Raw genomic sequence first — 27,291 nt, 5'->3', positions numbered from 1 at the left:
GAGGAGGAAAGGGAGCACCCAGTGTGGCACAGAGCTGCCCTTGGGTTGTTAGGGTAGGGCACAGAGCCACCCCCCTGGGGACAGCCAGTGCCTTTGGCACCCTGTGCTGCAGGTGATTTGGGGAGGGGGAGCACGGCTGCAGAGACAGGCATGCCAGAAACACCACAACCCAAAGGAAACCTTTATTGGGCACTTTTTAGCCACTGAACAGAATATGGCATTTCTTACATCTTCCTCCTGTGCTGGGGCCCTGACATGTCCCGAGTCCCCAAAACACATTTCCAGTACCTCTGTCTATATACATATACATACATCCACAAGCAGGGACAGGGACTCATCAGGGTTACAGAGGGGACCAGGTCCCAGGGCAAGGGGTGCTCAGTGTGGGGGGCTGTGTCACCCGCCTCTGAGCACTGAGTGGAAGGGAGCAAGTGCTGAAGCATGGGCCAGACAAAGCCCAAGCCAGCAGCTGCTGCTGCCATGCCAAGCAAAGGCCGGGGGAGAGCATGCAACCACCACAGCAGCCCAAACCCACTATCTGTGTAGCACAGGGTACCCCAGACCCCTTTCCACCTCAGGAGCAGGATCAGGGTCTGCTCCAGCCTCCTGGCACAGCATGGCTCCGCAGCCAGTGGGCTCTTCCATGTTGGCCATTGCTCCTTGTCCTGCACAGGGCTCATGCAACAGGCAGGGCCTGCTGGGCCTTCACCTGGCAAGAGATGACACGTGGCAGTAAGAAAGTACCCTGGGGACAAGGACATGCTGGCTGAGGACAGACAAGGAAAATGTGTCCCTGTGCCCCCCACACACCAGCCAGCCAGCCCTCAGCACTCCATGCCAGACACCAGAGGGTGTGTGCCATCTGTGTCCGTCCCCAGGGCGTCAGGACCAGGACACCCACCCCTGTCCCACACTGGCAGGGCAAACTCACCTCCAGGTTTGTCCTGGCCTTGCGCAGCACAGTGTGGGTCCTGGTCACTGCAGGAGAGAGGCATGGGGTCAGTGAGGTCCCTGTGCTGCAGAGCCACATGGGGCACACGGGACCAGCCAGCTTGGCTGTGCCACCAGAGCACGTACACTGGCTGACAATGAACTGCTCCATGCTGTCCTTGAGCTGGGCTGTGCTGCGCAGCCTCCTGGCCGTGCTCTGCAGGGCATCCTCCCTCTCGGAGAGCCGGGCCCGCAGTGCTGCAATCTCACCCTGGAGCACCTGCTCCTGGGACAGAGGAGTGTGATGGGCAGTGAGCAGGTCTCACCCTGGAGCACCTGCTCCTGGGACAGAGGAGTGTGATGGGCAGTGAGCACCCCACCCTGCTGGCCCCCAGCCCCTGCTCACCTTGCCCTGGTGCTGGGCAGGGCTCACGGGCAGCACAGTGCTCCAGAAGGCAGTGAGGAGAGCCACACACTCCTCCAGGATGGCGTGCAGGGTGCTGGCACTGCCCCACAGGTGCCCCTGCCCTGTGCCCGTCCATCCCAGGGCCTGTGGGAGAAGGGTGCAGGAGCAGCTGCTGCTGGGGCAGCCCCGTCCTGCTGCACCTGGGGACTGGCCATGCTCAGCCCAGCATGGCAGGGCAGTGCCAGCAGCATTCCCCTGGCTGGAGGCTCCCTGCCTCCAGCTGCCCCTGCAGGCCTGGGGGCTGCTTCTGGGCTCGGTCACCATGTAATGCACGGTATGCTGAGGGTCTGGCCCCCCGCTGCTGCCTGCCCCGTCCTGCCCACGCTTTACCTCCTTTCCCGGGAGTGAGCAGTTGGGCAGCCCTAGTGCTGGGCGTGTGAGGCACATCAGCTCCCGGGCTAAGGCCTTTCCCTGCAGGACGTGCTGCTCCAGGGCTCGGTACGTGTCCAGGCGGCCGACGACATGAGCCCCCGTCAGTGCCTCGCTCTTCCTCGCCAGCACGTCTGCCCCACGTGGCTCTGTGGAGTGAGCTGGGTTAGGTGAGGACCACTGCCCGCTCCCCTCGTGTCCCACCCTGTCCCATGCCGGGCTCTTGACTGTGCCCTGAGCTCTGCAGTCCTGCTCAGCGAGTTCATGAGATCTCAGCAGCCCCTGAGGCCTGTGTGCAGGCAGGCTCTGGTACCCACCATCCATCCGTTGGACCACCGACGTGCCAGAGGGCACTGGGGACAGGAGGGCAGCTGCTGAGTTTGTGCCAACATCACGCACTGGAGGAGATGGGAAGCAGCCTGGAACAAGAAACATCTGAGCCCCTGTAGATAGATGTGGCTCCGTGCCTGGGGCTGCAGAGGGGGCCAGGCACCCCAAGGGCAGGAGCTGGGCAGGGATGCTGTACACGGGTCCCATACCTGCCCGTGTCTCGGCAGAGGAGCCCGGCAGGCTCTCGTAGACGTGCAGCTCCGCACGCAGGGTCTGCAGGAGCAGGCGCTGCTCCTCGCTCTGCTGCTGCAGGAGCGTCACCGAGTGCTGCAGCCTGCAGAGGTGATACGTGGGAGCGGTGCCAGCCGTCCCTCCCAGTCCAGCGGCCCCAAGGCCACAAAGTCCCAAACCTTACCTGTTGTTGTCCTCCTGCAGAGAGCGCCGCTCGTCCCGGAGCTGCCGGACGCTCTCCTGGCACTCGGAGAGCTCCTCCGCCAGCCTCCGCTGCTTGCCACGCCTCTGGCCCAGCTCCGCCTCAGCCTCCCGTGCCCGGGAGCACGCAGCCACGAGTGTTTCCTGCACCCGTGCCAGCTCTGGGGACAGAGAGCACGGAGGTATCACCGCCACCGCACTCAGGCAGTGCCCTGTAGGACTCAGCCCCGGGATGCTGGCCCAGCCCTACCTTGGGACAGGTGGTCCCGTTGGAGCCGCAGGGTCCGGTTCTCCTCGTGCAGAGCCTGGTTCTCCCTGCTCAGCTGCAGCCCCAGCTCCGGTGTCTGGGCATAGACATCGCTGGGCAGTCCTGCGGAGGGCAGCAGCGCTGAGTGTCTCTCCCCAGTGCCCCGTTGTGCAGGGGTGAGCGAGCAGAGCCTGGCCCCCGGTAGCCCCGTACCGCTGGCCTTGCCGGTGGAGGCCAGGCGGCGCTCCAGCTGCTCCCGGAGCCGGTCGTTGGTGCAGATGGACTCCTCCAGGCGCTGGCGCAGGTTGCGAATCTCCAGCAGGTGTTCCTCCAGCAGGTCTGCCCCTGTCACAGCCAGAGACACCGCTCAGGGCAGGAGAGGCTGTGCCTCTGGCCATCCCCACAGCTGTTTTGCTGGATCTCCTCCCACTTTCCCCGCAGGCAGGTGGGATGCTCTGTGCTCTCCAGCACGGACCATACCTGTCAGCTTCTGGCCTGACGGGTACCCCAGGGGCAGCGCCCCCCAGAGCAGCTGCCCGGGCGGGGGCGCGTCCCAGAGGGCGCGGCTGTGGGCGGCCCCGGGGTGCTCAGCCAGCCCCTGCAGTGCTCCGTGCGGGCAGAACGGGGCTGCGGCTTTGCTGCCCTCTCCAAAGGGGCCCAGAGGAACCGTGGGCTTTGCTGGTGCCACGGGCAGTGTCACACCTGCACACACGGGACAAAGCGGGGAGGAGGATAAGGACAATGAGCAGAGAGGAAGAATGGGGGTACACTCCCTCCATCTGCTTTTCCTCCCCTTCTGGCTCTGTGCAACAGTGCAGCCCTCCTGTCCCACCAAACCTATTCCGTTGAAGAGCAGGGGCTCTCCCAGGACCCAGATCAGCCTTTTCCTAGAGGACCTGGGATATGCCAGTGTCTACACCTAAGGCTAGTGCTGTCACTGGATGGGAACCTCCAACCCACCAGGTCCTCTCTACATGAGAGGGACAAGTTCCCACTGCTCCCCAGGCAGAGCAGTGGGACCCAATATCAAAGCCATAGCCCAGAGAAGAAGGAGAAGATCAAGGGTAGGACATGCAGGTCAGAGAGGGTGAGGGATGATGTGTCACAGCACAGCATGCAGGGCAGGCAGGTCCAAACCCAAGCCAAGAGGCAGCGTGCTCACTTTCTCCCAGTTGCCTCCGGAGCACCTGCAGTTCCTGCTGTGCCTCAGCCAGGGAGCAGACAGAATTCCCACAGCAGCCCAGGAGTGGTGGGGCTACAGGAGGAGGGGGCCCGGCAGGAAGGAAAGGGGACAGCCCAGGGGCCAGGGCAGGCAGGGGGGCACTAACAGGTTTGGACAAAGAGTCAAAGTGAAGGCCTAGAGACAGGAGAGAGATGGAGAGAGGTGTTACAGTGGCTCTGGCTCAGCCTGGCAGACTACCCTCCTCCCTGGGGCTCTGGGGACCCTGGCACACCCCCAGAACCCAGTCCCTGTGTCCAGAGACACTAGAGTTGTGGCCCCTGCAGCACCTGTGTGTTGGGCAGGCTCCTCGTGGCACTGGCTGTACTCGCTGGCTGCATCCCCATCAGAGCAGGGCTCCAGCCCCTCGGAGGTGAAGGACGAGCTGCTGGCAGAGTGGGAGGACTCCGAGGGCGGGCAGCTGCTACCTGGGGACTCAGAGCGCTCCTGCAGCTTCACCTCCAGGCTCTCAATCACCTTCTCCTTCTCCTGGAGCTCACGGCTCAGCCTGTAGAGGTGGCACATCACCAGGTCTGACCTCCATCCCACAGCCCTTCCCTACGTGGTGCCCCACATGCCATGTCCCACTAGTGATGGCTGCTCAGAGTGCCCCAGAGCAGAGGCAGCTCCAGGACATCCACCTAAAGCCCAGACCCTACGGGCACCCTGGGCCCTCACCCCAAGAGCAGTGATAGACCTCAGGGTGCCTCTGCCAAACAAATCCCACTATCCCTTCCCTGGGAACAGGTACCTCTGTGCCAGGAGCTCATGACTGCTTTTATCCTCCCCACCTTGTCGATCTCCTGAAAAAACAAGCCAGAGAAGAGCCAGTCAGTGTCCTCATGCCCCAGGATGCCTGGTCCCACACAGAGCCATAGCAGGATAGGACAAAGCAGGTACCCCACACGATGTGAGAGTGTCTCTGATTCATCATAACCATGCCATCCAGCCCCACTGCCCCCTTAGAGGTACTTACTGATGCCCAGCTTGTCACTGAGCCTCTCAGCCAGCTGCCTGCCCTGGGCCAGCTGCTCCCTAAAGCCCTGGCCCAGGTAGTAGTCGATGTCAGTGCCTCGGAGCAGGTCCTCGAAGGACCGCAGGGCATCCCGCAGGTGCTGGGCCAGGCTGCGGCTCAGCCCACGGCCCTCCCGCAGCAGCTGCCGCAGGTGGGACAGCTCCCGAGCCTGTGCCTGGATCAGAGAGTTGTATTTCCTAGGAGAGAGGAGCAAGCAGGGTGTTCACAGGGCAGCCAGACTCCCTGAGAACACAGCAGGGAGGAAGTGCTGTGGAGGGAGTTCTGTGCATCATCCACTGCTGGGACTCTGCCCCACTACACCAGCACCCCAGGGAAACCATGTAAGAAGGAGCAACCAGCTTGGGCAACTGCCTGTATGTCCCCAGACAGTGCCAGCCCCCAGGGCCATACCCTGGCCAGGTGGCAGACTGCAGCTCCTTGGGCAGAGCGGCTCCGTGCTTGGCTGCGGGCAGCTGTGCCTCGAGCATGGCCACGCGGTGCAGCAGGCTCTGCAGGTCACGGTGTGCCCGCAGGGCAGGTGGGCACAGCGTGCCGTGCCCATCCGACTGCCAGCCCTCGTCCTCGTCCGTCAGGCTGTGGGCTGGGGATGCCAAGGCCTTGGGAGCTGCCAGGGGCCGCTCAGCACTCGAGGTGTAGCCACTGGTGACAGAGATGGAGCGGGCACGGCGCTGCAGGCTCTGGATCACCTTGTTGGCATTGTGCAGCTGGACCTTGAGGTCCTGGATGTGCTGGTGCAGAGCCTCCACATCTTCCAGGGCCATGGTTTTCTGGGCAGTTTTGCCCACTCTGGACATCCCTGGCTGGCAGTGGGACCCCAGCTCCTCACCCAGGCTGGTCTCACTGAATACGTCTGGCTCCTCGCACTCTGCAGAGAGCACAGTGTGTCACTTCTCTATGCCAGGTGGGCAAAGCACAGGGATCCCTGGAACCCTGGCTCTCCTCACCAGGGCTGGTGGTCTCCTCACGGTCAACCTCGGTCTCACTTCGCCCACAGGTCTCATAGCCCAGGTCCTGGAAGTCCACCTGCACCTGCTTGCTGAGCTGCTGTGTCTGAGGTTCACCTGCTGGGCAGCACCATCAGCTCAGAGCCCCCCGGGCAGGATTCACCCCCCTGCCCCATGCCCAGCACAGTGCACAGGACACACCAGGCTCAGAACACTCCCCCACCCCACCCTGGCTTTTAACTCACGGAGCAGGACGTGGTATTTCTCCAGCTGCTCAGCTTGTGCCCGGACTGTGGCCTCCGAGGCAGCGAGCTTGTCCTGCAGCTCCTGGCACTGCCTTTGGCCCTGTGCGACCTGGGAGCGCAGCTCTGCGCCCAGCCCTGGCCATCCCCCGCCAGGAACCGAGCCCTCCACCTGCCGCAGGGAAGATGGGCTGTCAGCTCCCCGTTTCCACCCTCATCCCCATCTCTATTTCCATCTCCATCCCGGCTCCCTGTGCACTCACATGGCTCCCGTCCCCTCCAGCCGGGCTGCCAGGGCAGGGTCTCTTGGGCATGTCATGCTGGGATCGAGCCTCCAACGCTGGGCGTTTGGTGGGCACCGTTCCCCTCTCTGCCGGGAGCCCCTGGCCATCCCCAAGGGAGCTGCGACTCTTCCGCTGCAGCCTGCGGGGCTCAGTGGCCAGAGGGCTGCCCAGCCCAGGCTCCTCCGGCTCCCCGCTCTCCAGCAGCAACGTGGCTTCACCCATCCGTTCTTTCAGCTCCGCGTTTTCCAGGCACAGGCTCAGCATCGCCTTCCTGAGGGCACAAGGCGCAGTGAAGGACATGCAGAGGCCGGGATGCAGGGTGCCCCCTCCAGCCCTGGCTCCAGAGCCGCAGAGCTCTTGCCTGATGTGGGAGACAGAGGAGAAGCCGGCTTCCTCCAGCTGCGCCTTCAGCTCCCGCAGCTCCTGCTCGGCCCGCAGCTCCCGTTCGGGCGCAATGCTCCTTTCAGCGCCCCCATTTTCTTTGGAGGCCCGGGGGTTGCTCTAGAGGCATAAAGACAGAGGGTGACAGGGACGTTTCCAAGGGGCTGGCACGCAGTTTGGCGCAATGCCCGGCTCCGCCACCGCTGCTCCCGGCGTGGCGCTGCCCCGACTCACCTGCTGGGCTGCCAAGCCTCGGGCTGCCTCCTCCTTCATGCTGTCGGTGAAGTTGGTGCTGGCATCGGAGTGCGTGCCCGCGGCCTGACCTAGGGGACAGCACAGCACGACAAGGCGCTCAGGGCAGCGGCACTGGCAGCACTGCCTGTCCCCTCCTCCCTGCTGGTACCCACGGGCACTGCGGGCAGCCACAGGCAGGTTCTGCTCTCACACACATCTGGGACACTCCCCGCCGGACCGAGGTTTCCCTGCTGTCCCTGGGTGCTGCCACCTCCTCCCTGCACACTGGAGCCTGTGCTGGCCATCACTGAGGGAGGGGACAGCCCCGGGGATGGGAGCACAGCAGCGGCTCCTGCTCCATCCACACCTCGTGCTCGCTGCCCTGACACACAGGCACAGGCACCACCCGCCCTGCAGCCTCTTCACAAGCCACAGCAGCAGCAGCAGCAGCACAAGCTTGGTCAGGGAGCCTCTTGGGCTGCCCCAGCCCGGCGGGAGGATTGGGGTGCACACCCCACCATCGCCTGCCCGGGCACGGAGCAGCCACCCTGCCCTGCCCACAGAGCCCAAGCCGGGCTGTCAGGCGTGGCTTTGCAGAGGTAAAGGGACACAGTGCATGGGGAGCTTGGGCAGAGCTGGGTCATGCTTTTCTGCTTGCACAGCGCTCTGCTCCTCTCCCCTTGCCGCCAAACCCCAGGTGCGGGCTCAAACCCCTTGTCTGGGAGATGGGTGTATCCCCAATCCCTCTTCTCCCCAGGGGGACAGACGTTTAGGCAGCCCAAGACTGGGCTGTGAAGAGCCAGGTCCCACAGCTGCCTGTGCACCAAAGGAGAGGCAACTGCTTTGCCCGTGGCCAAATCCATCACCACCAACTCTGGAGCTGCCAGGCAAGGCTGAACACAGAGCAGGGGAACACAGATGCCAAGCATCACTGGTGAAGGGAAAGCCAGCAGAGATGCATCTGGCTCTCAGGAAGAATAGCCAAGGAGCAGCCAGGAACGTGCCTTGCAGCATTTGCACAGGGCACTGTGCTAATAGATACACACTCAGGACACCCACGTGTGCCATGAGGCTGCAGAAATGTGCAGAAAGGGGTAGACATCACCCTGCGTGGTGGAGCCTGCTCACAGAAGCAGCCGTGCCCCAGGGAGCACAGCCAGCCATCAGGAGAACTGCTGGTCTGGGAGCAGAACGCTGAGCGGCAGCTCTAAGCGACAGCAGCACCGCAGGGAAGAAGCGGCTCCTGTAGGTGGCACTCGGCACAGCCAAAGCACAGCCCTGTGAGCCCCCAGGGACACAAGCTGCTGCTTGCTGAAGCACAAAGGGGGCAGCAGTGCCTGTGGGGCCCTGGAGGGTGAGGGGATACAGGTTTTCCTGGGGGGTGAAGGCCACAAGGCTCTCAAGGTGGGTCACCATGGCTGAGGGACCACAGCAAGGTGACACACAGCTGCTCTGGGAACATGGGAGGACCAGCTCTTATCCCAGGGCACAGCATCCCACTCTCAACACTGCCCACAGCTCCAGGGCTGAGGAGTAAGAGGGAGGGAGTGCAATTGTCAAGGAAAAAGGACCCCAAAACCAACTGAAAACAAGGGGCAGAGCAGGAAGCTGGTGCTGAGGAGCAGAGATGTGAGCACGCAGGGCAGCCATGCCCAGGCTGGCAGTCACCACGTGCTTGGAGCCCCCATCACAGCAGGAGCACACCAGACTGCTCAGCTCTGTGTGTGCCACCAGCTCAGGGGACGAGATGCAACCACAGCTCTGCTTTTCCACAGACTCCTCGGGCTCTCAGCCCAGCCTGAAGTCACAGAGAATTAGTTACATGCTTGCAAATTGTACACCGTGCCACACTCAGGTACACTGGCTGCACAGGAACCTTCACACCGCTGGGAACAAGGGACAGGAAGCAAGGTCCTTGGGAAAGCTCAGAGAGGAAGGAATGACTCCCACAAAGAGCCACGAGACAGCACAAAGCACTGCAGTTTGACAGAGGGTGATCTCAGACAGGGAATGCTCAGCCAGGACTACCAAGGATAAGAGGAGACCTTAAAGAAAAGCTGGGGCACCTGAGCCCAGAATAACACTGCCCCTAAAGGGGCACTTGACAGCAATGATGCAGAGTAAGGGACAGATCTACAGAAAACAGACACAGGTGAAGGAGATGCCTGAGCACTAGCCAAGAGTCCTCTCAGGCCATGCCAATGAGTCTGGGCTGGATCCTGGGCTCCATGGAAACCAAGGGACCAGCTGGGCATCAGTGCCAGGATGGCAGAGGGAAAATGGAAAGGTAAGAACAGGGACACAAAGGCTTCTACAAAGTGAGAAGCAAAAGGATGAAGAGAAGATGGTGCTACACAGAGAAGCGAGAGGAAGGGAATGAGATGAAACATAAGAAAGGAAAAGCTAACAAAATCCAGAGCTGCCCAGCTGTGCTCCTTCAAGCCACAGGGGAACTGCTGCAGTCAGAATGCAGCTGAGTGCTGGCGCAGAAGGGCAGTGCTGACCTGCTGCTGCCTCCCATCCCCTGTGGCACAGGCAGGAGAAGCCCTCAGAGCAGCACAAGGCAGCTGAAGCAGTTGCAAGGAGCCATGCAGCAGAGCAGGCACAGGTCCAGGTGTGCAGCCCAGCATGGAGCTCTGCTCTGCCTGCCCCAGCAAGCACAAACAGATGCTCAGAGATGCAAAATTTGATCCTCCTAGTCTGAGCAGTGATTGAGTGATGGCAGATCCACAGCCCACTGTGCATGGGAAGCCCCATTCATTGCAAGATTGCTTTTCAGCTTTCATTAAAGCTCTCACATTCCCAGAGGAGGTGGAAGAGGGCCTGGAAAAGTTATGCAGTGGTGCTGAGGGGGACAGATCCCAGCACCTCAGATATAGGGTCCTGTCCATGACCCAAGGGGCACATGGAGCATGTAAGGGATGTGTGCATGTACGAGTGAGGGAGCAGACCCAGCCCAGACCCTGGGAGCAGGGACAGGTCTCAGTCTCCCCAAACCATCTGTCAAAAAGAAAAGGAAGCTCTCCCATGAAGGCATTCACAGGTTAGGTTGAAACAACTTACAATTAGAAAAAAAAACCAGTCAGTAAAAGCATCAACACTGGAGTAGGATTTGATTTAAACATAAACTGAATTGCTGGTTCTACACTCAAGTCTTGTGCAAAAGGCCCAGGCAAGTGTCCCCAGGTCTTGAATTCTCCGTCTCTGGAACAGACTTTTCTATGTATGCTGTCTCCCTTTGGGCCAGCCACCATCAACCCAAGGGGTGGATGTCAGTGGGTCAGAAAAATGGTGAGGGAATACAAAAACTCACACTCATGCACTTGGGAGATGATGGAAAACATCTGGTGTTTCCTTCAGAGATAGGGAATCTTTATTTGGCCCATGGTGGTGGGAAGAGAAGGGAGATAGAGGGGAATAACTAAAATGGAATGATTTGAATGTGCAAATACATCAGTGGCCACCAGGGTGGGTCAGACAGCAACGTACACGAGACACAGGTGGATTGCACTGATCGCCGTTTCCAAAGCAGCTCAGAAATAAAAAAACAACAACAACAAAAAAAGCCCTGCACCAGTTGTACCGTACCATGACTAAGTACCAAGCTCAGAGTCAGTGAGACAGGTTAGTGACCCGTTTCCGTGGCGGGCGCCAGTGCTCAGAAGGCATGCTGGGGTAGGACTCTCACACGCTCCTGTTCCCCACCTCCTATGGCGCCCTGTGTCTCCAGCCTGCTCAAACACTCCAAGCTTCTGCCAAGAGCTTCTTCCAGCTGTCCCCGGAGCTCGTGGACCCCTTCCAGCTCCACCTGCAGGGCGTGGTCTCTCGCAGCGCTGGGCGGACACGTGGCACGGGAGGGAAGAGCGTTAGACAGGCTGCCCCACCCTCGGGGACACCGAGCCAGGCACAGCCACCTCCTGCCTCACCTCCGACCTCCCCAGGGCACAGCCACCCCCAAAAAAAGGCCCCAGCCCGTGCTGGGGGCCTCGGAGTCACAGCTGTTATGTAGTATTTTACCAAGCACTCCACTTATGTGCTTCCCTTGCTATCAGGTAGCTCAAATATCCCAGAGGCTGCAGCCCTGTGAAGGGCAGGGGATTAAATCAGGGGACAGGCAACTGCCTGGATAAGCACCTAGAGAGATCCTTATCAACCCAACAGCTGGTTGAGAATTTGACAGCAGTCTCTGAAAGGTGGCCAAGTGTGGCTGGGAAACTGAGTTGGGAAAAAATAAGCCAAGGAATAGAGATCAAAATCCCATGGCAATGGGGGAAGTTTAGGGAGCCATTAAAGCTGGCCACTGCAGCCTCTTCAAGGGAGAAAGGCAGCCTAAAATTTGGACTCTCAAAGAAGCATTTGGCAGATCCTTTGATTAGACTCCCTCTTCCCCCACTGCACTCTCAGGCCTGCAGAATGATCCCTGCTCTATGGACTGCCCCTCTGGGCCAGGCACAGAGCAGGGCAGCACAGAGCCAAGGCAGCCTCACTTACCTGTCTGGGTGAGTGTGGAACTTCACCAGGCTGCCATAGAGCTGCCTCTCAGCCTGGAGAGCCTCATTTAACCGATTCCTCTCAGCCACCAGCCCTTCCAGCATCAGTAACAACTGCTTGGAGAGAAGAGACAAGGTGCAGCTCTTCAACAGGGACAGAAATCAAAAGAGGTATCTAGCTGTCCCTAACAAACTGGGGGTTTCCTTTCATCTCTTGCTTGTGTCCAACTTGGTCCATGTTATCCCTGGATTCCCAAAAGACTCTGCCCTTTGGACAAGTGCTTAAGAGAACGGATCTTCTCCTCTGTATTCCCACAGTCACACACAGCCAGCTTCCAAGAACAAGCACATCCTGGTATATCCAAAGGCTGAAAACAAGGCCTCAGAACCAAGAACCCGCAGAAATACAAACACATCCAAGCCTGCCCCACTACCTGCTGCCTTCTGTTTCCAGTAGCCTCCTGTCCTTGGGACTCTGCTATGGCCACTTTCTCCCGAAGCACCAGCACTTCTTGGGTCAGCCTTTCCATGGCTGGAATTTCTTCAGGATCCACCAGCTGCATCTGCAGATCCTGAAACCCAACAAACAGCAGGAGAGCTCAGTGAGGAAGGGATCAGTAACAAAGACAGCTGGACCTTCCAAACCTCCCTGGAATGCAACTGACAGAAGTTTCCAGTGTTTGGAAAGATCCAGGTCTGCTAAGAAAAAAATGCCAAAGCACCAAGAGTGGATTAGGCACAGACCATAGTGTTCAGTAAGAACCAAGAAGGGATTTGGGAAGGCTGCATGCTGATTAAAGGATTTAAAGGAGAGTGTGTGGTACAGAAAGAGCAAAACACCATGTAAGAACAGCCTTGGGGTTTGGGGCCTTTGCCTTCTGGCCAAAGGAACCCAGAGAGCTGCAGGCAAACCAGCAGCAATAGCATCCACAGGCAGCCAGCCACACTGTTCTGAGGATGAGGAGGATGAAGAGACTCCTCTGCAGCCTTCCCAGGTGGAACTCACCCAGCCTAGCACAGCATCTCACCTTGATGAGGTCCTCTTTCATCTGGATGGTTCTGGTCAAGGACTCGATATCCGAGGCCTGCACCTGCAGCTCCTCCTCCTGTGTGGCCACCACAGACTGGAGAGCAGTGAGCTCCCTCTGCAGAGGGAACAGAAGAGAAGCCCATCAGACACTTCTGAAAGCCAACACCCCCCTGCAGGATGCTGCCCCATTTCTCACACTGGGGGCACCCTCACAAGAGCAAGGTCCAAAACCTCCAGCAAGGGGCAGCCCTAAGGTCTCCCAAAAGCAAAGGAGATCAGCACAGGCTCCATCCTGCTCACCCTGCTTTCCCTTTCTTTCTTCGCCATTAGCTCCAGCTCCTCTTTGGCATTGACAAGATCCTTCTCCAGCTCTGCTGCTGACATTGTAACTGCAAAGACAGCTTGGTTACTGCAGGAACACCATGTGCCAGTTCAGATCTCAGGATCACATACAATCTCTCTCTGGCAAATCTTTGTAAATGCTCTTCTTCCCTGCTTGATCTTTCAACAGCACCCAAAAGCAATGACAACATCTCAGTCCTGCTGTCCTATCCCCGGCCAAGTTCAAGTGTCCTGGCCCCAAGGCAAAACCCAGAACAGTTACACTTGTCTCAGTTCAGCCTGAAACAAAGTCAAAAACTCTCCAGGGGCCAGCATCAGATCTTGAGTAGAAACACCTCAACTCAAACCCAACAGCAGCCTTTCCCTTATTCCCATCCTTGGACATCACCCACAAGACAAGCAGAGCTTTATTTCAAAATTCTCTTGTTCAAAGTTCCCTACTCTTCCAGTTTTATGTAATTGTATTTTCCCCACAGCAGAAAGCCCTAGTCATACCTGGAGATCTCAAAAGAAGCTGTCGCACACTCACCTCCCTGTGTCCTGCAGCTGCTGTCCTCCTGTGGGGATCCAGCAACGACTGTAGCTCCACAAGCTCTTTGCAGTATGTCCTGAAAATATAAAAGTCTGCAGGTTTGCATTTTCATGGGGAACACACAGCTTCCCCAGAATTCCAGGTCTGCAGCAAAGCTGCTGGCTGCTCTGTTGACACCTCTAAAATGTGAAAAAACAGCAAAGGGGATATAGCCAGGCAGCAGGAACAAGTGAATTGCACCCAGAAGTTGCATGTGTGGGGAAGAGGGCACTGGCCTTGTTTAATTTGGCACTGGGAAGCTGCTGGCTGCAAGTGCCTTCACTGTAAAGATTAAACAGGTTTCACTCAACTGCAGCAAGACCATCTTTCAACTGACACTCATCTTTATCTCAGATGTGGTCCAGAGAGACCATGCAGGAAGGAAAACACATCCCTGGAAGTCTCTAGAGCTTGGAATAGAAACCTGTTTACAGCTGCTTAAAAACATTCAACACTGTCAGCTCACCAATAAACCATTAACAGCTGCTCAAGTGGGAGCCGTGGCATATGCAGCCTTGGAGCTGTGCTCAGCCTCAAAGGGGGTTTTAACAAAGCTGCTTTAAAAATACCAACTCCAATTGTGGAAGAGACAGCAAACAGCCAGCAGGCTCTGCCAAGAATTAGTGGGACCTAAATTTAGCTCTCTTGTCCCCACCAGAATGTGACAGTGTGAGGGAGGGGATTACAATACAGCAAGGCAGCCCAGCCCAAGGAAGGAGTGGGTCAGTGCTGGAAGGTCAAAGGGTGGATGTCTTTCATACTCTCACGTGCCTCAGGGATTCAATTACTGCTCCATCAAAACAAAAAGAGACACTGAGTGACAAAGGCTGGTGAAATCAAGATCAGAACATTCAGGCAGCATTCCTGCTCCTCAGTTTCTTCTCCTCCTATAGGAAGTCTTTTCGGTAATCCCACTTTCATTTCTGTCATTCTCTGTGGTGTTCTTCTCTCCCCTATTTCCTTCTGTGGCAATCAGTTCTATCTGAAGCCCCAAGGCTGCAGGCACATAAACACAGTGCATGATTCTTACCTGTATGGGTTTGTCCTGCTTCACTGGCCTGGCACCAGCTGACTGGGTCCCAGCAGGCTCCTTCCCCAGCATGTGCTGGCGCAGCAGTTGTAGCTCACAGCTCCTTTCAGCCAAAGCCTGTGCCATCTTCTCTGCAGCCACCTGGTTGATGGGGGAAAATTAGGGACTGGACCATGACCAGGGGTCCCTCTTCTTCCTTACAGACTAAGGGAAACTATCTCAATATTTATCTGCCACTGGATGTTGGAACCCAGAAACCTGGGAGTTGTGAGCTTTCTAAGCTTTCTGACACAGACCCCCAGGAGAACACTGCTTTTGACCTAAGGCCTTGGAGAAGGCTTCCAGATTTGAATGATGGAGTTAAGTCACAGGTGTGTAGTTAAAACAAAAGTGTGTGATTTCACATGGTGAAGGGTTTGGAATCTGAAGGTTTTAGAATATAGTAATAGGTACGGGAAAAAATGGAAGATTTTGAGTGTTGTCTCCTTTCTGTCTTCTTCCTTCTTCATGATTTCAGTATACTACAGTATAGTTTCTGGTTGGACAGTTAGTGCTGCACTGCAGGTCACAAGAGTTTGGTTATTGAGTCAAGAATATAAATAATATAGGTGTTAGTTCTCTGTTGGACTGTTTAGCTTTAAAAGACCTTGTAACTAGCTAGATTCACCTCCATTTTGCTCACTTTTAGCTGGTAGCTAAAAGCATTGCAGAACTCTCTGTACTTTAGACAACATTTAATAAATCACCAAGTCCGAACGAGAAAATTCATCTCCTTCATGTTTTTAATCCTAACTCTGAGTAAAGACAGAAGAAAATAAAGACAAGCCACTAATCAACACCTTTGCAACTGGAAACTCCAAGTGCTCTGCAAACCAGTCTGGCAGTTACTGCTCCTGGCCCCTCACACCCACTCCAGTGCAGCCCTCCCACCTCTGTTCACCAGTCCATCATGTACAGAGGAACAAATTCCTCTGTTTCTCTCAGCCCACCCAGGGGCTTCTCTTTGTTTAACAAAAGTCAGAGCCCACCCACCTCAGCCTCCCACTGTGGCACTGCACAAAACTCACTCTGCTCTGCTGCTCCTTGGTGCTCAGAGCCTGCAGCAGCTCCCGAATTTCAGCATCGTGCTCCGTGGTCTGACGGTTGCGGTCGCTGAGGAGATCCTGCAGCATCTTCTCCTTGTGCTGGAGACGCAGGCACAGCTCCTCTGCTACCTCACTCTGCCCAGGGCCCAGCTTGCACAGCAGAGTTGCTGTAAGCTTCTGAGCAAGGGGGAGGAAAGGACAGAGACTGGAAATTGTTCCAAGGACTGTCCAGTCTGGGTGTAGCTGAGGCAGCAATGTCAGCATGCACAGGTATGCTCAAGTGCCAGCCTCCAAATGCTGAGCACAGCCTCAGGTGAGGCAGCAGCCTCAGGTTTGGGACCACTCCCTCTATGGACAAAACTGGGCTGAAAGCTCAGGAAGCCAAGCTAAGGCCTTACCTCCACTTCCTTGTTCCTGTCATGCAGGCAGGTCTGCAGCTGCTGGATGATGCCCTCTTGCTCCTTCTGCCTGCTGCCAGATTTGGCCTCAATCTCCTCTTTGAGCCAGCGGAGGTTTTGGCAGGTTGCTGAGACCTGCTCCAGTTCCAGGGTTTTGGCTTTCAGGAGGCTCTCCAGGCTCTGAGTAGCACAACAGAAGCAGCTCAAGCAGGGACAGAAACTTAATCCTGATTTAAGAAAACTGGAAATGCCAGTCTCTACTGCTAACAGAATCACATAGATTCACCCATCTGCTCCAGGTGTCCTCTATGAACCAAGAGCGACTCAAGAAGTTGCCCCACACACAAGGGAGAGGAAGCCAAACATCTGTCCCCAGAGCATTCACAGGTCTAACAGCACATGCCCAGAGGCAGGCTGGACTGTGCAGGCCCAGGTGCCAGCACTCACATGGATGGTGGCCTCGTTGCTGGACAGGACACTGCGCAGCCTCTCCAGGTCACCGCCGCGCTCCCGCATGCGGAGACGCAGCTGCTGCAGCTCTTGCTCCTTCTCCTCCAGGGCACAGAACTTCTCATCTACTGCTCGCTGTGTGACACAGGGGATGGCTCAGAACAGGCTGCTGGGGCTCTGCAGCCAACACTGTGTGCTGGACTGCAGCTCCCCCTGCCAGGGGGACTCCTCTTAAAGGATGAGCCATGAAGCATGCAGAAGATATGATCACCCCTGGGGCTGATGGTAACCCAAAGGCTGAGCCTCAGGGACAACTGAAACATTGCCTACAATATGTGCTCACCTCCAGAGCAGCATCCCTGTCACTGACACGCTGCTGCAGTTTCTCCAACATGGCATTCATGGCTGCAGGGCTCTTCTCCGAGCTTTGCTGGCATAGCAGAAGCTCCCTGGACTCCTAGAGATCACACACACATCTCCTAGTACAACTGACAGTACAGAAACCTCCCTCACCCCCAAGAATAGCACAGGAGAATCAGGGATAACTTCCTCCACCTGATGGTAGCTTGAGCCTTCACATTAAAGGGTGGCAGAGCTCACCAGGTATTGCTGTGGGGTGATGTACCTGTGCCTTATTCCTCACCTTGGGGGCTCAGAACCCTCTCCTTCTTTCCTTTCTTCAAAGGGCATGCATTAAAGCTACAGACAGACTTTTGCATGGCCAAATACCAAAGGAGGATCAGGGACTCCATGTAATTATGCTCAGCTCAGGTCTTTCTGCATCTCACCTGCAGAAGCTGCTCCTTGCGAGCCAGCTGCTGAGTCAAACGCTGAACTCTCTGCTCCTGGATCTGCAGCTCACGGCTTTTCTCCCACTCCAAAGTCTGGAGCTGCTGAGCCTTGTCCTGCAGTTCTGCCTGCAGCTGTTGTACCACAGCACGCAGCTCCTGCAAGCAAAAAGCACATACTTAGGAATTCAGTCCCCAACACAACCAGAAACAGTAGGCCAGTCTGAGGAAGGGCTGTGAGAATAGCTAAAAATGCTCTGCAATGCCACAACTTTCACATCTCAAAACACACTGCCACGGTGTTTGAATTTATTTTACTGTCCAGGGTATCCATCCATCTAAACCCCTTGCTCTGGCCACAGGTAGAGCTTTAGTCAATCACAGCTAAGTTGTGCAGCAGGGAACACACTGCTGAATGAATGAATATCACAAAAAGAGATGGGACATTTGCACCAGCCAATGATGTACAAGTGACAACCACTATCAAGTGATTTGCTGATTCTTAATTCTCAGCTATGACACTAAGGATGCTGGAGAATTTTTCCTGCCACGTGTGACAAGGGGTTAGGCAAGTGTGCCCAGAACAAGAGTAGAGCACTGACTACATCAGTGCTTCTTAGTCCTGTGAACCCAGAAACTTCCAGGCTAAGTGCCAGCCATACCTGATTGTGTTTCCAGGTTGCCTCTTTCTGCTGCTCTTCCTCATGCACTGTGGTCTCCAGGAGCTGGGTGGCTCTCTTGGCTTCAGCCAGCTGATGTTCCTTCTGGCACTGAGCTCTCTTCAGTCTCTGTACCTCCAGTTTGGTGCAGAAAAGTGTGTTCTGAAGATCGAGCAGTGACATCTGCTGCTCCTGGGGTGACAGTGGGCTCTCTGACACCTAACAAAAATGCAGAGTTTAGAGAAACTCAGAGATTCTCTTCACATGAGGGATTTAAAAGCAGGATCCCTGCAGAATAAACCCTGACGTGTCTGAGGCTTTTCAGGATGTACCTGCAGCTGTCCCAGCTGGTTTCTGTGTAACATGTCCCGCAGCTTGGCCATGGTCTCATTCTGCCCTTCAATGATGTGGTACAGCTCCTCTGTCTGAGTCCAAGCACAGGAAGCCCAGTCAGTGGCAAACCAAACACAAATTCTCCCACCCCAAGCCTCCAGGCTGGATTATGACACCTCAGCACCACATGAAAGAGGCTTTGCAAGAAATAATTGACTGAGGTGCAGGATGCCAAGAAGTGGCTCGAGCATTCCTTTTCAGCCACTGCCCACAGGGCTGGAGCATAGCTCCCTGTTTTGGTGAGCACCACCCTGCCCACCCTAAACTATTACCTTACTCTCTTTGCTCTTCAGGGCCTCGTTCAGACTCTGGATTGTACGATCTTGCCTCTGTGATGTTTCTTGAGCAGATTTTAATTCGAAATTCAATTCATTCAGCTTCTCCTGTAGCAGCTGAAGACAAAAATAGGTTTGGTTTATTTAATCCTGCTTAATACTCTATGTAAACACCCTTAAGACTCCCTCCACTCCTTACTCCACACAGCCCTGGTATTGACCACATCGAGATCAACGTGGCTCCCTCTAGAGTCTGTAAACACTGGAGCTGGGTGGAGACCAGTGAGTAAACACAAAGGCCTTTCACAGGACTTATTCCAGCATCTACTCCCTCAGGTGCAGGGCAGAGGTTTCAGGCTTGGGTTCACAGATCATACTGCCTCCCACATAATCCAGGAGAGCCTCACTCAGGCTGCCCAGCAGCCCTCCTTCCCAGTTTCTATCATTTGTTTCTGTTTCCTCACAAGGAAAGGGGCTGCTTCAGCCCAAAATCCTCCCAAAAATCTGAATAAAAAATATCAGCATGAAGAAGCTACACATTCACTGATCAAATCAGTGGCTTATTTAGCATTAAGTTCTGGCTTCAGCACAAAAGAGCCTGGCCACAGCCAGCATGCCAACAGCAGAGCAAAGCAAAGGAGAACCTCTCACCAGTGTCCATGGCTGGTTTACAGCTGAGAAACCTTTGCCTTTAACACTCTCCCCCTAAAGAGAGCACCACCCACTCAAACAGTTTCAGGACAGTTTGCTGCTTTCACCATAAAGCTCCTGACACAGCACATGTTGTGCAGTTTAACAAGTGCTTATTTGCATTTTTAAACATGTTGCTTCTTGGCATTCTCCAAGTTGGATGATGCACCTCTTGTTATAAACTTACTCAGGACTCAGCTTTTGAAGGAGCTGCCACAGAATTTCCTCCTGTTCTTTAGTTTACACACCTGTCCTGTTATCTCTTCTCTGAGACACTCCCTCTATCCTGTTGAAACACTTCTAACTGCATTTACTGGGCCTTGTGTCTCTATTTCCACCAAGCTTTGCAGTCCAGGCAGCTGCAGCACCTTATAGCTATCCCCAGATTTAAATAAGTATTCCATCCCAATTTTCTTTTTCATATTAAACCTGTTTTTCCAGAGGATATAATTTACCTTAAAGTTCAAGAGCATAATTAAGAACATATACCCTTCTCAACATGTGCTAGTATTGATCTTCCTCAAGAGAACTCAGATACATGTTTCTTTCCCAAGTACTTAAACAGAAATGAAACCAGGACCCCTTATATTGATGTCCCTTGTTGCTTGAAAACTAAAAATGAAACCAGGACTCCCCTTTTCTTCTACACCAGGCTCAGCCCATGCCAATCCAAGAGACAGGGAAACAGCCCTGTGCATGTCTCTTGTCTCTTTCACCAGCACCTGGAGGGCTCACCAGGCAAGTGGAAAGTTCTTTCAAAATAATGATTTGCAAAATTAAATATGGAAAATTTACACAGCCAAGCTGCAGGGAAAACAAACAAACAAACAAACAAAAAAACCCCAACAAACCCAAATGCTTTTAATTGAAGCTGGCAGACTACAACACTGAGAATCACACACTGTTGCTGGGAGAGAGGTGCAGGTACCTGCCTCCAGCCAGGCAGGAGACACCCTCTGACACTAATCACACCAGACTCACTAGCACTGGATGTGCTCTCCATGTAGAAATACCTTGTTGGCAGTCTCAAAGTGCTGGAGTTTGCCCTGCAGCTCTGCTGCACGCACATCGGACACGTGCTCCCCTGCTGCAGTGCTACCTGCAGCTGGCTGCTGATGCTCATCCTGCAAATCCTGAAAGGAGAAAAGAGGGGAAAATGAGAGAATGGCTCAGCTCTTGCACTGGCTTCTGCTCTGATTGGGTTTCCTGTCTCTCCTCACTGCTGCATCACGAGCCCAGCAGTTTGTTTAGCTCTAACTACTGTCTATGGGTTAATGGTGGATCTTCTTCCCACACTCAGCCATATCCCTGAAACCTGCTCTCCTCACCATGTGTCCTGCTGGCATTTTATAAAAGCTTCAAAACCCCCACTGAAATGGTTCCCATGTTCTGCTGAGCCTACAACTTTCAATCCTTCCCATGCCATGACCTAGCAGCCACCCCCTGCTCTGAGCCCCTCCACTTGTGATTTTCTGGGCTCTCCTTCACCACTTCCCGTGCTCCAGCACCCACAGCGTGTACAATTCATTGCAGCTCCTCAAACAGGAGCAAATTCAGTGCCACAGCTGAGCTTTTTTTCATGACACATACCCATTTATTGGGAATGTAAACAGCCTACTTTGTGACACGTGGCCTGCCAGAGCCGGCTGGCTGAGCACAACACTAATCCCTTGTCATCCCTCTTTACAATTTTGCCGTCTCCCGCCCAGAGAGTTAACCCCTTAGGGCAGCACTCCACCCCAGCCACACAGGGCTCCCTCTAATGTTCAGTATTCCTGAACATTATCAGCCACACAAGACCGTGCTGCAGCCCCGCAACCCTTTCCAGGGCTCCTACCTACAGCTGGCACCAGAGGCCATGGAAAGATGGCAGGGATTTTTGGGGCACGCACACACGAGCATCAGCTCCAGGCAGTGCAGCACAGCAGAACAGTCAGGTCCAATTAGCCCTGTCAGGCTGAATCCTCATCCTCAGCAGCCACAGAAATGCTGTCTGAGGGGAAACCACGCAGCACAGGGGAGCTCCCTCAGATCTGTGCACTGCCTCTCACAGACAAAAGTAACACTTTCCTCTACCCTGATGTTTTGTTAGGATTGCAGTGAAAACTTACAGTCGTGGTGATTACAAATTTTCTCTGCCAGAAGGCTTTGGATGAGACAGGGAGAGCTGCTGGAATCTGTCACAGCAGCTATTTTGAAATAAGGTTGATTAAAACAGAGGGGAGAAGAAAAAAACGTAAACACATTTCCTCAATTTTCACATTAAAAAATTTAAAAACCTGGAAAGAGCTAAGAGCAGGGAGGGGAAAGGCAAAGCCAGTTCCAGAGTCCAAAGTTCCAAAGCCCAAGCTGCCTCCCTCATGCCTCTCTGCAGCCATGTCGACCTCTCCAACATGAGCATCTTACTGACAACCTCTCCTCAGCACAACCCCAGCAGTGCCAGCACAAGCTGACCCCACCAGAACACTTCTTTAAAAAGCAATAATCATGGCACTCTCTGAGCCTGCCAAGCTCAGATTGCCCAGTACAGCAGGGAAGAGCCTGGCTGTCAGGAGGTCTCACAAAGGCTCCATTTGGTGCCACTTCCCTGGGGTTGTGGTGGGGATGGGGAGGAATTGTTGGATCAAGAAAACCCCTGGGAGGACGATGGTCACATGCCTCGACACCAAAATGCTCCATAAATTTAAAGAACTGCAAAAGCAGTAAGAGAACTGTGGTCCTATATATTCTACATATTTCTTTCACAGAAATCACATATATTTATGCACAGGAATTGCTGGACAGCAGCAGCACCTGACTTACAGGAAGGATGTTGCTTTTACAAACCAAAAGAAAAATCATTTGTGGAGGAACTATTCATCCTACTAGCTGCATCTGCCTTCCCATTTTTGCTCTTAAAGCCATTGGAAGGATTAAGCCCTTCCCCCTTCAGCCAGACCCTGTGCTGCTGCAAGGAGTCAGCAGTAAAAAATCCTGCAGGATAAATTCCTGGTAGGGCCGGTCGGATGGCAGAGGCTGGAAAAACTCCTCAAAACACAGTTCTTAAATGAAGATGGCCATGTGTGTGACACAAAGCCAACCTGTAAACACGACAGGCTGTTCAGAGAAAGCCCATTTTAATCCTGCAAACACGTCCCTAGCAGTGAAAATCATCAGCAAATGACACGATGTCCTGGTTCACATCCTCAGCTGCCAGCGCGGTGCCTTTGAGCTCCAGATAAAAACTCGTTTTCCTACGTTCCTCCCTAGCATCGTCTCCCGAGGAGGCTTTTATGGAAAAAAGCACCCAGCTCCGGGAAACGCCCGAGCAGATGGGGCAGCAAGCAGCCGGCTAAAGAGGAAGAGCAATTCAGCGCTGCCGCAGTTGCCATAGTAATAAACGAGTATTTTCCTAATCCCCCAGGCTACCTGCAGCATTAGGCAGCACTAAGGCTGCTAATAGGAATGCAATTAGGCTGACATGGATATTCCTGAATTGAAGCTGACTGAGGCCTTCTACTCATAACGGAAATTGGTAAAGAAGTTACAAGTTCGGCTTTTTGACTGCATACTAAAGAACATTTCATTAAAGCCAAAGAAACAGGCAACCTGGAGCTAGGACTGCTATCAAGACAGGTAACAGCATCCTGAAAGCAGGAGCTTTCATCCCCTCTCAGCAACACCTGCCACTAATTGATAGATCTTTTCAAAGGATCAGAAAATAAACCAATTATCTTGAATACCAACCCTAAAGTCATCCTCTGGCACAAATCCACCTACAAGGAAAACACCTTTTCCTCAGGGCACACGCCACAGGTGCCTGGGTGGTTCTGCACGTTGGGCAGGTCGGAGGCCTGACCTGCAGAGGCAGGCGTTCCTCACACTCCAACCATTACTCAGGCACAAAGAAAACGCATCTGCTGGAAAACACATGCCCCGAAGCTTAAAACACTCCCTTTGGTTGTGGAAAAAAGCCACACCGACTTTAGCTTAAAGATGAAGTGAAGCTGGTGTTTTCTCAGCAGGAACATAACAAAGAGCTTAGACCCACCTAGCAGGCTGCATTGTCAGGGAGGGGGAAGGTTCATTTCCCAGAACACCGGGAGGAAACAGGAGACAAGAGAATGACTGAGGAGAGAGACAGCACACCTAAAAAGGACCGAGCTGCCTATTCTTAGCCCCCCCCGTTCAACCACACGTGGCTGTCTGCATTATCTCAGCACAGAAGAATCCCCAGTGGGCTCAGCACTGAGGACAATGCTCAATGGAAGGGCGGCACCGTGACCTCTACCTGTACCCGCAGCGGCATATAATCCTCATAGAGGTCATCCCACAGCTCCTGCAGCTCAGAAATTTCCAGGGGAAGGCCCAAAGGAGCTCTGGAAAAGGATTTTCTGTCTGTGCTCAGGAAGGCAGAACTAGCACACGCTAAGCCAGCAGAAGCACTGCCATCTGCCAAGTCACGGCTGAGCTTGGGAGGGGGCAAGCTGGACTTCACAGGAATAGGCAGTCGGCTGCCTCGGGGGCTCTGAAGGGGTTTGTAGTCCAAAGTCTTGATCAAATTGAGGGCCAGCTCCAGCCTGTTCCCGCTCAGTGAAGAGCTCGGGGTCATGCGATCATCTGAGAAATCGTCGCATTTCCCATTCCCTTTCACCCCCTTATCTGCATCTTCATCCTTCTGCTGCGGAGGGCTGGCCTCCACGGTGGTGTCCAGAGACTCGACAGAGGACGCAGGCGTGCCTTCCTCCATGCTGTCCCCATCCACAGCCACCCTGGAGCAGGTGGACTCGGCCACATCGCACACAGACGACGACTCCTCGTTGCCCATGCTGGCCGACCAGCGGCTGGACAGCCCGCAGGAGATGCTCCTGGCCACCTTCCGGGGCACTTTGCAGATGGCCTCATAGTCGGCGTCGGCCACACGCAGGGCAGCGCAGCCCCGGCAGCGCCGCGGGCGGCTCCCTGCTCCCTCGGAGCCGTGGCAGCTGTGCTCCAGCCCGTGCTCTTCTTGATCCATCCAGTATTCAAACCCAGAGTAAGCGAAGTCCTCCTGGAGGAGGGCAGCGTACCGTGCATCAGGCAGGTTGGAAAGGTCCACAGTCCCTTCCCCAGCCCTGTCCTCCGTGCTGGAGTCATCGTTGTTCCTGCGGTACATGCTTGCGATGCAGAACTTGAGCCGGTCCTTCTCCAGCAGCAGCTTCTGCAGGCGCTCGATGGAGAGGGCTTCGATGCGGGCGATGACGGTGTCGAACCTGTAGATGCGGTCCAGCATGAAGGCACACTTGCTGCAAGCGAACTCGGACCTGCCGTCCCGGCACAGCTCCCTGCCCAGGACGTGGGAGAGCAGCACCTGGAGATTCAGCTTGGCCGCCGTGTGAAAGATCCATCGCCGCTGGTTGCCGCACAGCTCCCGGCCGCAAATCCGGCAGTTTTCCTTCATCCTCCCTCCTTCCCTCCCTCTCTCCTCCAAACCTACTCCTGCGGGCCCTCAGGAGACTTTCCCGAGGTCAGCACATCTCCCTCAATCCCCGAGCCCGCCGGCACGTCTCACCGCACCGATCTCCTCTTTTTAGGATGGTGACACGCCGGGACTCCTGATGCAACAGAAACATCCCACCCTACACCACCTCCCTCACATCTTCACAGCCACACCTGGGCTGCCCCCTTGTCCTGGCCGGCCCCCCCGCCCCTCCGATGCTGCTCCCTCGCCTCACAGCTAGACCCCCCCGATGGTGCCCCTCTCTCCTCACAGTCCCCGTCCCCGGGGCTGCCCCTCACCGCGGGCTGCCCTTCCCTTCCCGTCCCGTCCCGCCCCTGCCCCACCGCCCCGAGCCGATGATGCTCCTGCCACGGCAGCGCCGGGCTTCTGGCTCAGATTTCAAGATGGCGGCCGAGCCCAGCCTCCCGCGCATGCGCAATGCTCGCAACAACTGTCGGGATATGTAGTTGCCACGTCCTCGCTACGCATGCGCAGTGGCGGTCCGCGCCACGCCTGGGCACACGGGCGGCGCCGGGGGTCGCGACAGAGACAAGGACGGCGATCGATCGCCACGGGACAGCGCAGGGCTCCAGTCTCAGTGCCAGAACCACACACACACTAGTGCTTGGCTCCAATGCAAGTGCCTGTCCCAGTGTGCCACGTTCCCGTCCCAATGCCAGTGCCTGTCCCAGTGCCAGGTCCTCACCCCAGTGCCAGTGCCACGTCTCTGTTCCAATGCCAGCACCTGTCCTAGTGTCGGATCCTTGTCCCAGGGCCGGATCCTCATCCCAGTGCCATATCCCCATCCCAACGCCAGTGCCTGTCCCAGTGCCAGACCCCCACCCCAGTGCCAGTGCCATGTCCCAGTGCCAGCCTGCCCCAGTGCTCAGCCCCAGCAGGCAGTGCGGGTGGCCACGTCCCCGCAGCACAGTGCCACCAGCACCCGCACAGTAGCCCATGCCACCGGGTGGGCAAACAGCAGGGTCCCTGCTGTACACGGTACAGGCAGCGCACGCACTGACGGCCCGTGGCCGCTGGGGACAGCACCGTGCCACCAACATGCAGCACGGCCAGAGCTGTGCAGCTGCCAGGGACATGCCGCTCTGATCTCTCACAGCCCCGAAATCCTGCCTGGCACCATGCCAGGCTGCCTGGAGTATTTTAAGGCTTGGGATTTAAATGGCAGACGGGAGCAAGTGGCACCAACACCCGCAGAAGGACTGCACAGGCTGGTGGCCTGTCCCCTGACCACTCACACCATGTCCTCTGAGTCCCCCTGCTCCTCCCAGCTCCTGGCAATCACCCGACCCTGCCAGGCTGAACATGGCACAGCCCTGGCCACAGCCCCAGACAAGCCCTGAGTGGATGTCCTCCTCCCAGGGTTCTCCCCATCCTTGCCCACTTACCGACCCCTCTGTGACCGGAGACCCCTCCAGGCACTGCTGCAGGCCACGCTTCTCTGCTGACAGCATTTCCACGAGCTGGTTGCTGGCAGCCAGCTCTTGGGTCAGCTCTTCGATCCTCCTGAAAGCCACAAAAGGGCATGGGATGCTCAGGGAATGGGTTGGCCCTGGGATGACACTGGGGAGAGCTGACAGAAATCAATTTCTGAAGCAAAGCAGAACAGCCTCAGGACTGCTCCCCCTTCCCCACAGCTCAGCTCTCCCCCATTGGGGTGACCCCCTACACCCCACCAGATATACACAGTCATGCATATCACAAGCCCCTGGGTAATCTCCAAGGCAGCATAGAGGAGACACACCCTGGACACCTACCTCTGGGCCATGGAGACACAGCCATTGTCACTCCTGTCCTCCTGCTTTGTCCTCGCCGCTTCCTTCAGCTTCCCCGTCAGCTCCTGGCATCTCTCCGCCTCAGCTCTGGCCAGCGCCGTGGCCTGCTCGGCCTCACTCCGGGCCAGCCTGGCCTCCTGCACGGCAGCAGGGTGAGCCCCGAGGCAGCAGCTCCTCCCTGGCCCCCACCATCCCTGGACTCACCTCCTGCAGGAGCTGGATCTTGTTCTCCAGGAGCTCATAGACATGCTCCGACTCCCGCTGCCGCTCCTCGTACTGCTGCCGGAGCGCGGCCTGGCTGCGGCTCGTCTGGTTCTCCGCAGCCACCCTGCCGGGCACAGCACGGTGTGCCACAGCCTGCTATGGCATGGCATCTCCCATGGCCTGGCACAGCCTTTGTGACAGCCTCCACCCCAAACCAGCTGGCCTGGGTGATCTGTACCACTCCAGGAGCTCTCAGCCTGCCCTAGGGGCACAGCTCCTCTGGCAGCACCAGGCCATGTTTAGGCTCTGACCCACACACTCCCAAAACCAGGGGCTTGCCAGCTGCTGTGCCACTGGCCCCCCTGTCATCAGTGCCCCACGGTGAGACACCCGTGCCATGGCCCCTGGGCACAGCGCTGCCCTCCCCCACCAAACAGGTGCTGTCCTTTATTTTTGGCTGGCACCAGGGCTGTAAGAGGAGCCCTGCAGGTGCACAGTCCCATTGCAAACCCCTCCAGCCC

At 56.0% G+C, this 27,291-nt stretch overlaps 1 protein-coding gene across 1 annotated transcript; it reads right to left on the bottom strand.

Annotated features, from left to right (window-relative positions):
• Nucleotides 1-164: 164 nt before the first annotated feature.
• PDE4DIP (phosphodiesterase 4D interacting protein) lies at nt 165-25,206 on the bottom strand. Its single transcript, XM_079313613.1, has 38 exons — nt 23,586-25,206; nt 20,329-20,448; nt 18,623-18,742; nt 18,290-18,382; nt 17,961-18,176; nt 17,299-17,457; nt 16,854-16,967; nt 16,508-16,645; nt 16,061-16,240; nt 15,645-15,839; nt 14,578-14,718; nt 13,506-13,584; nt 12,935-13,023; nt 12,633-12,749; nt 12,039-12,176; nt 11,606-11,718; nt 10,820-10,947; nt 7,115-7,203; nt 6,861-7,000; nt 6,479-6,770; nt 6,219-6,387; nt 5,974-6,090; nt 5,420-5,894; nt 4,970-5,205; nt 4,745-4,796; nt 4,284-4,501; nt 3,937-4,131; nt 3,255-3,476; nt 2,988-3,119; nt 2,778-2,897; nt 2,511-2,688; nt 2,305-2,429; nt 2,083-2,184; nt 1,727-1,914; nt 1,337-1,480; nt 1,078-1,216; nt 932-978; nt 165-709 (listed from the first exon to the last, which is right to left on the bottom strand). Exons 1-38 carry the CDS (start codon nt 24,732-24,734, stop codon nt 677-679), a joined length of 6,702 nt encoding a protein of 2,233 aa, XP_079169739.1. The 5' UTR covers nt 24,735-25,206; the 3' UTR covers nt 165-676.
• Between the last annotated feature and the right edge of the window lie 2,085 nt (nt 25,207-27,291).

Source organism: Erithacus rubecula (genome assembly GCF_903797595.1).
Source record: "Erithacus rubecula genome assembly, chromosome: 10".
In the NCBI taxonomy this organism is placed as follows: Eukaryota; Metazoa; Chordata; class Aves; order Passeriformes; family Muscicapidae; genus Erithacus; species Erithacus rubecula.
Note: the sequence above shows the minus strand (reverse complement) of the source record. Positions and strands in the feature narration are given on the sequence as shown.

Excerpts from the sequence above, each read along its gene's own strand:
- PDE4DIP (XM_079313613.1), bottom strand. The coding sequence starts at position 24,734 with ATGAAGGAAAACTGCCGGATTTGCGGCCGGGAGCTGTGCGGCAACCAG. Across the intron at positions 20,449-23,585 it reads ATATGCCGCTGCGGGTACAG|GATTTGCAGGATGAGCATCA; the intron begins GTAGAGGTCACG and ends TTCTCCTTTCAG. Across the intron at positions 2,689-2,777 it reads ACGGGACCACCTGTCCCAAG|AGCTGGCACGGGTGCAGGAA; the intron begins GTAGGGCTGGGC and ends CTCTGTCCCCAG.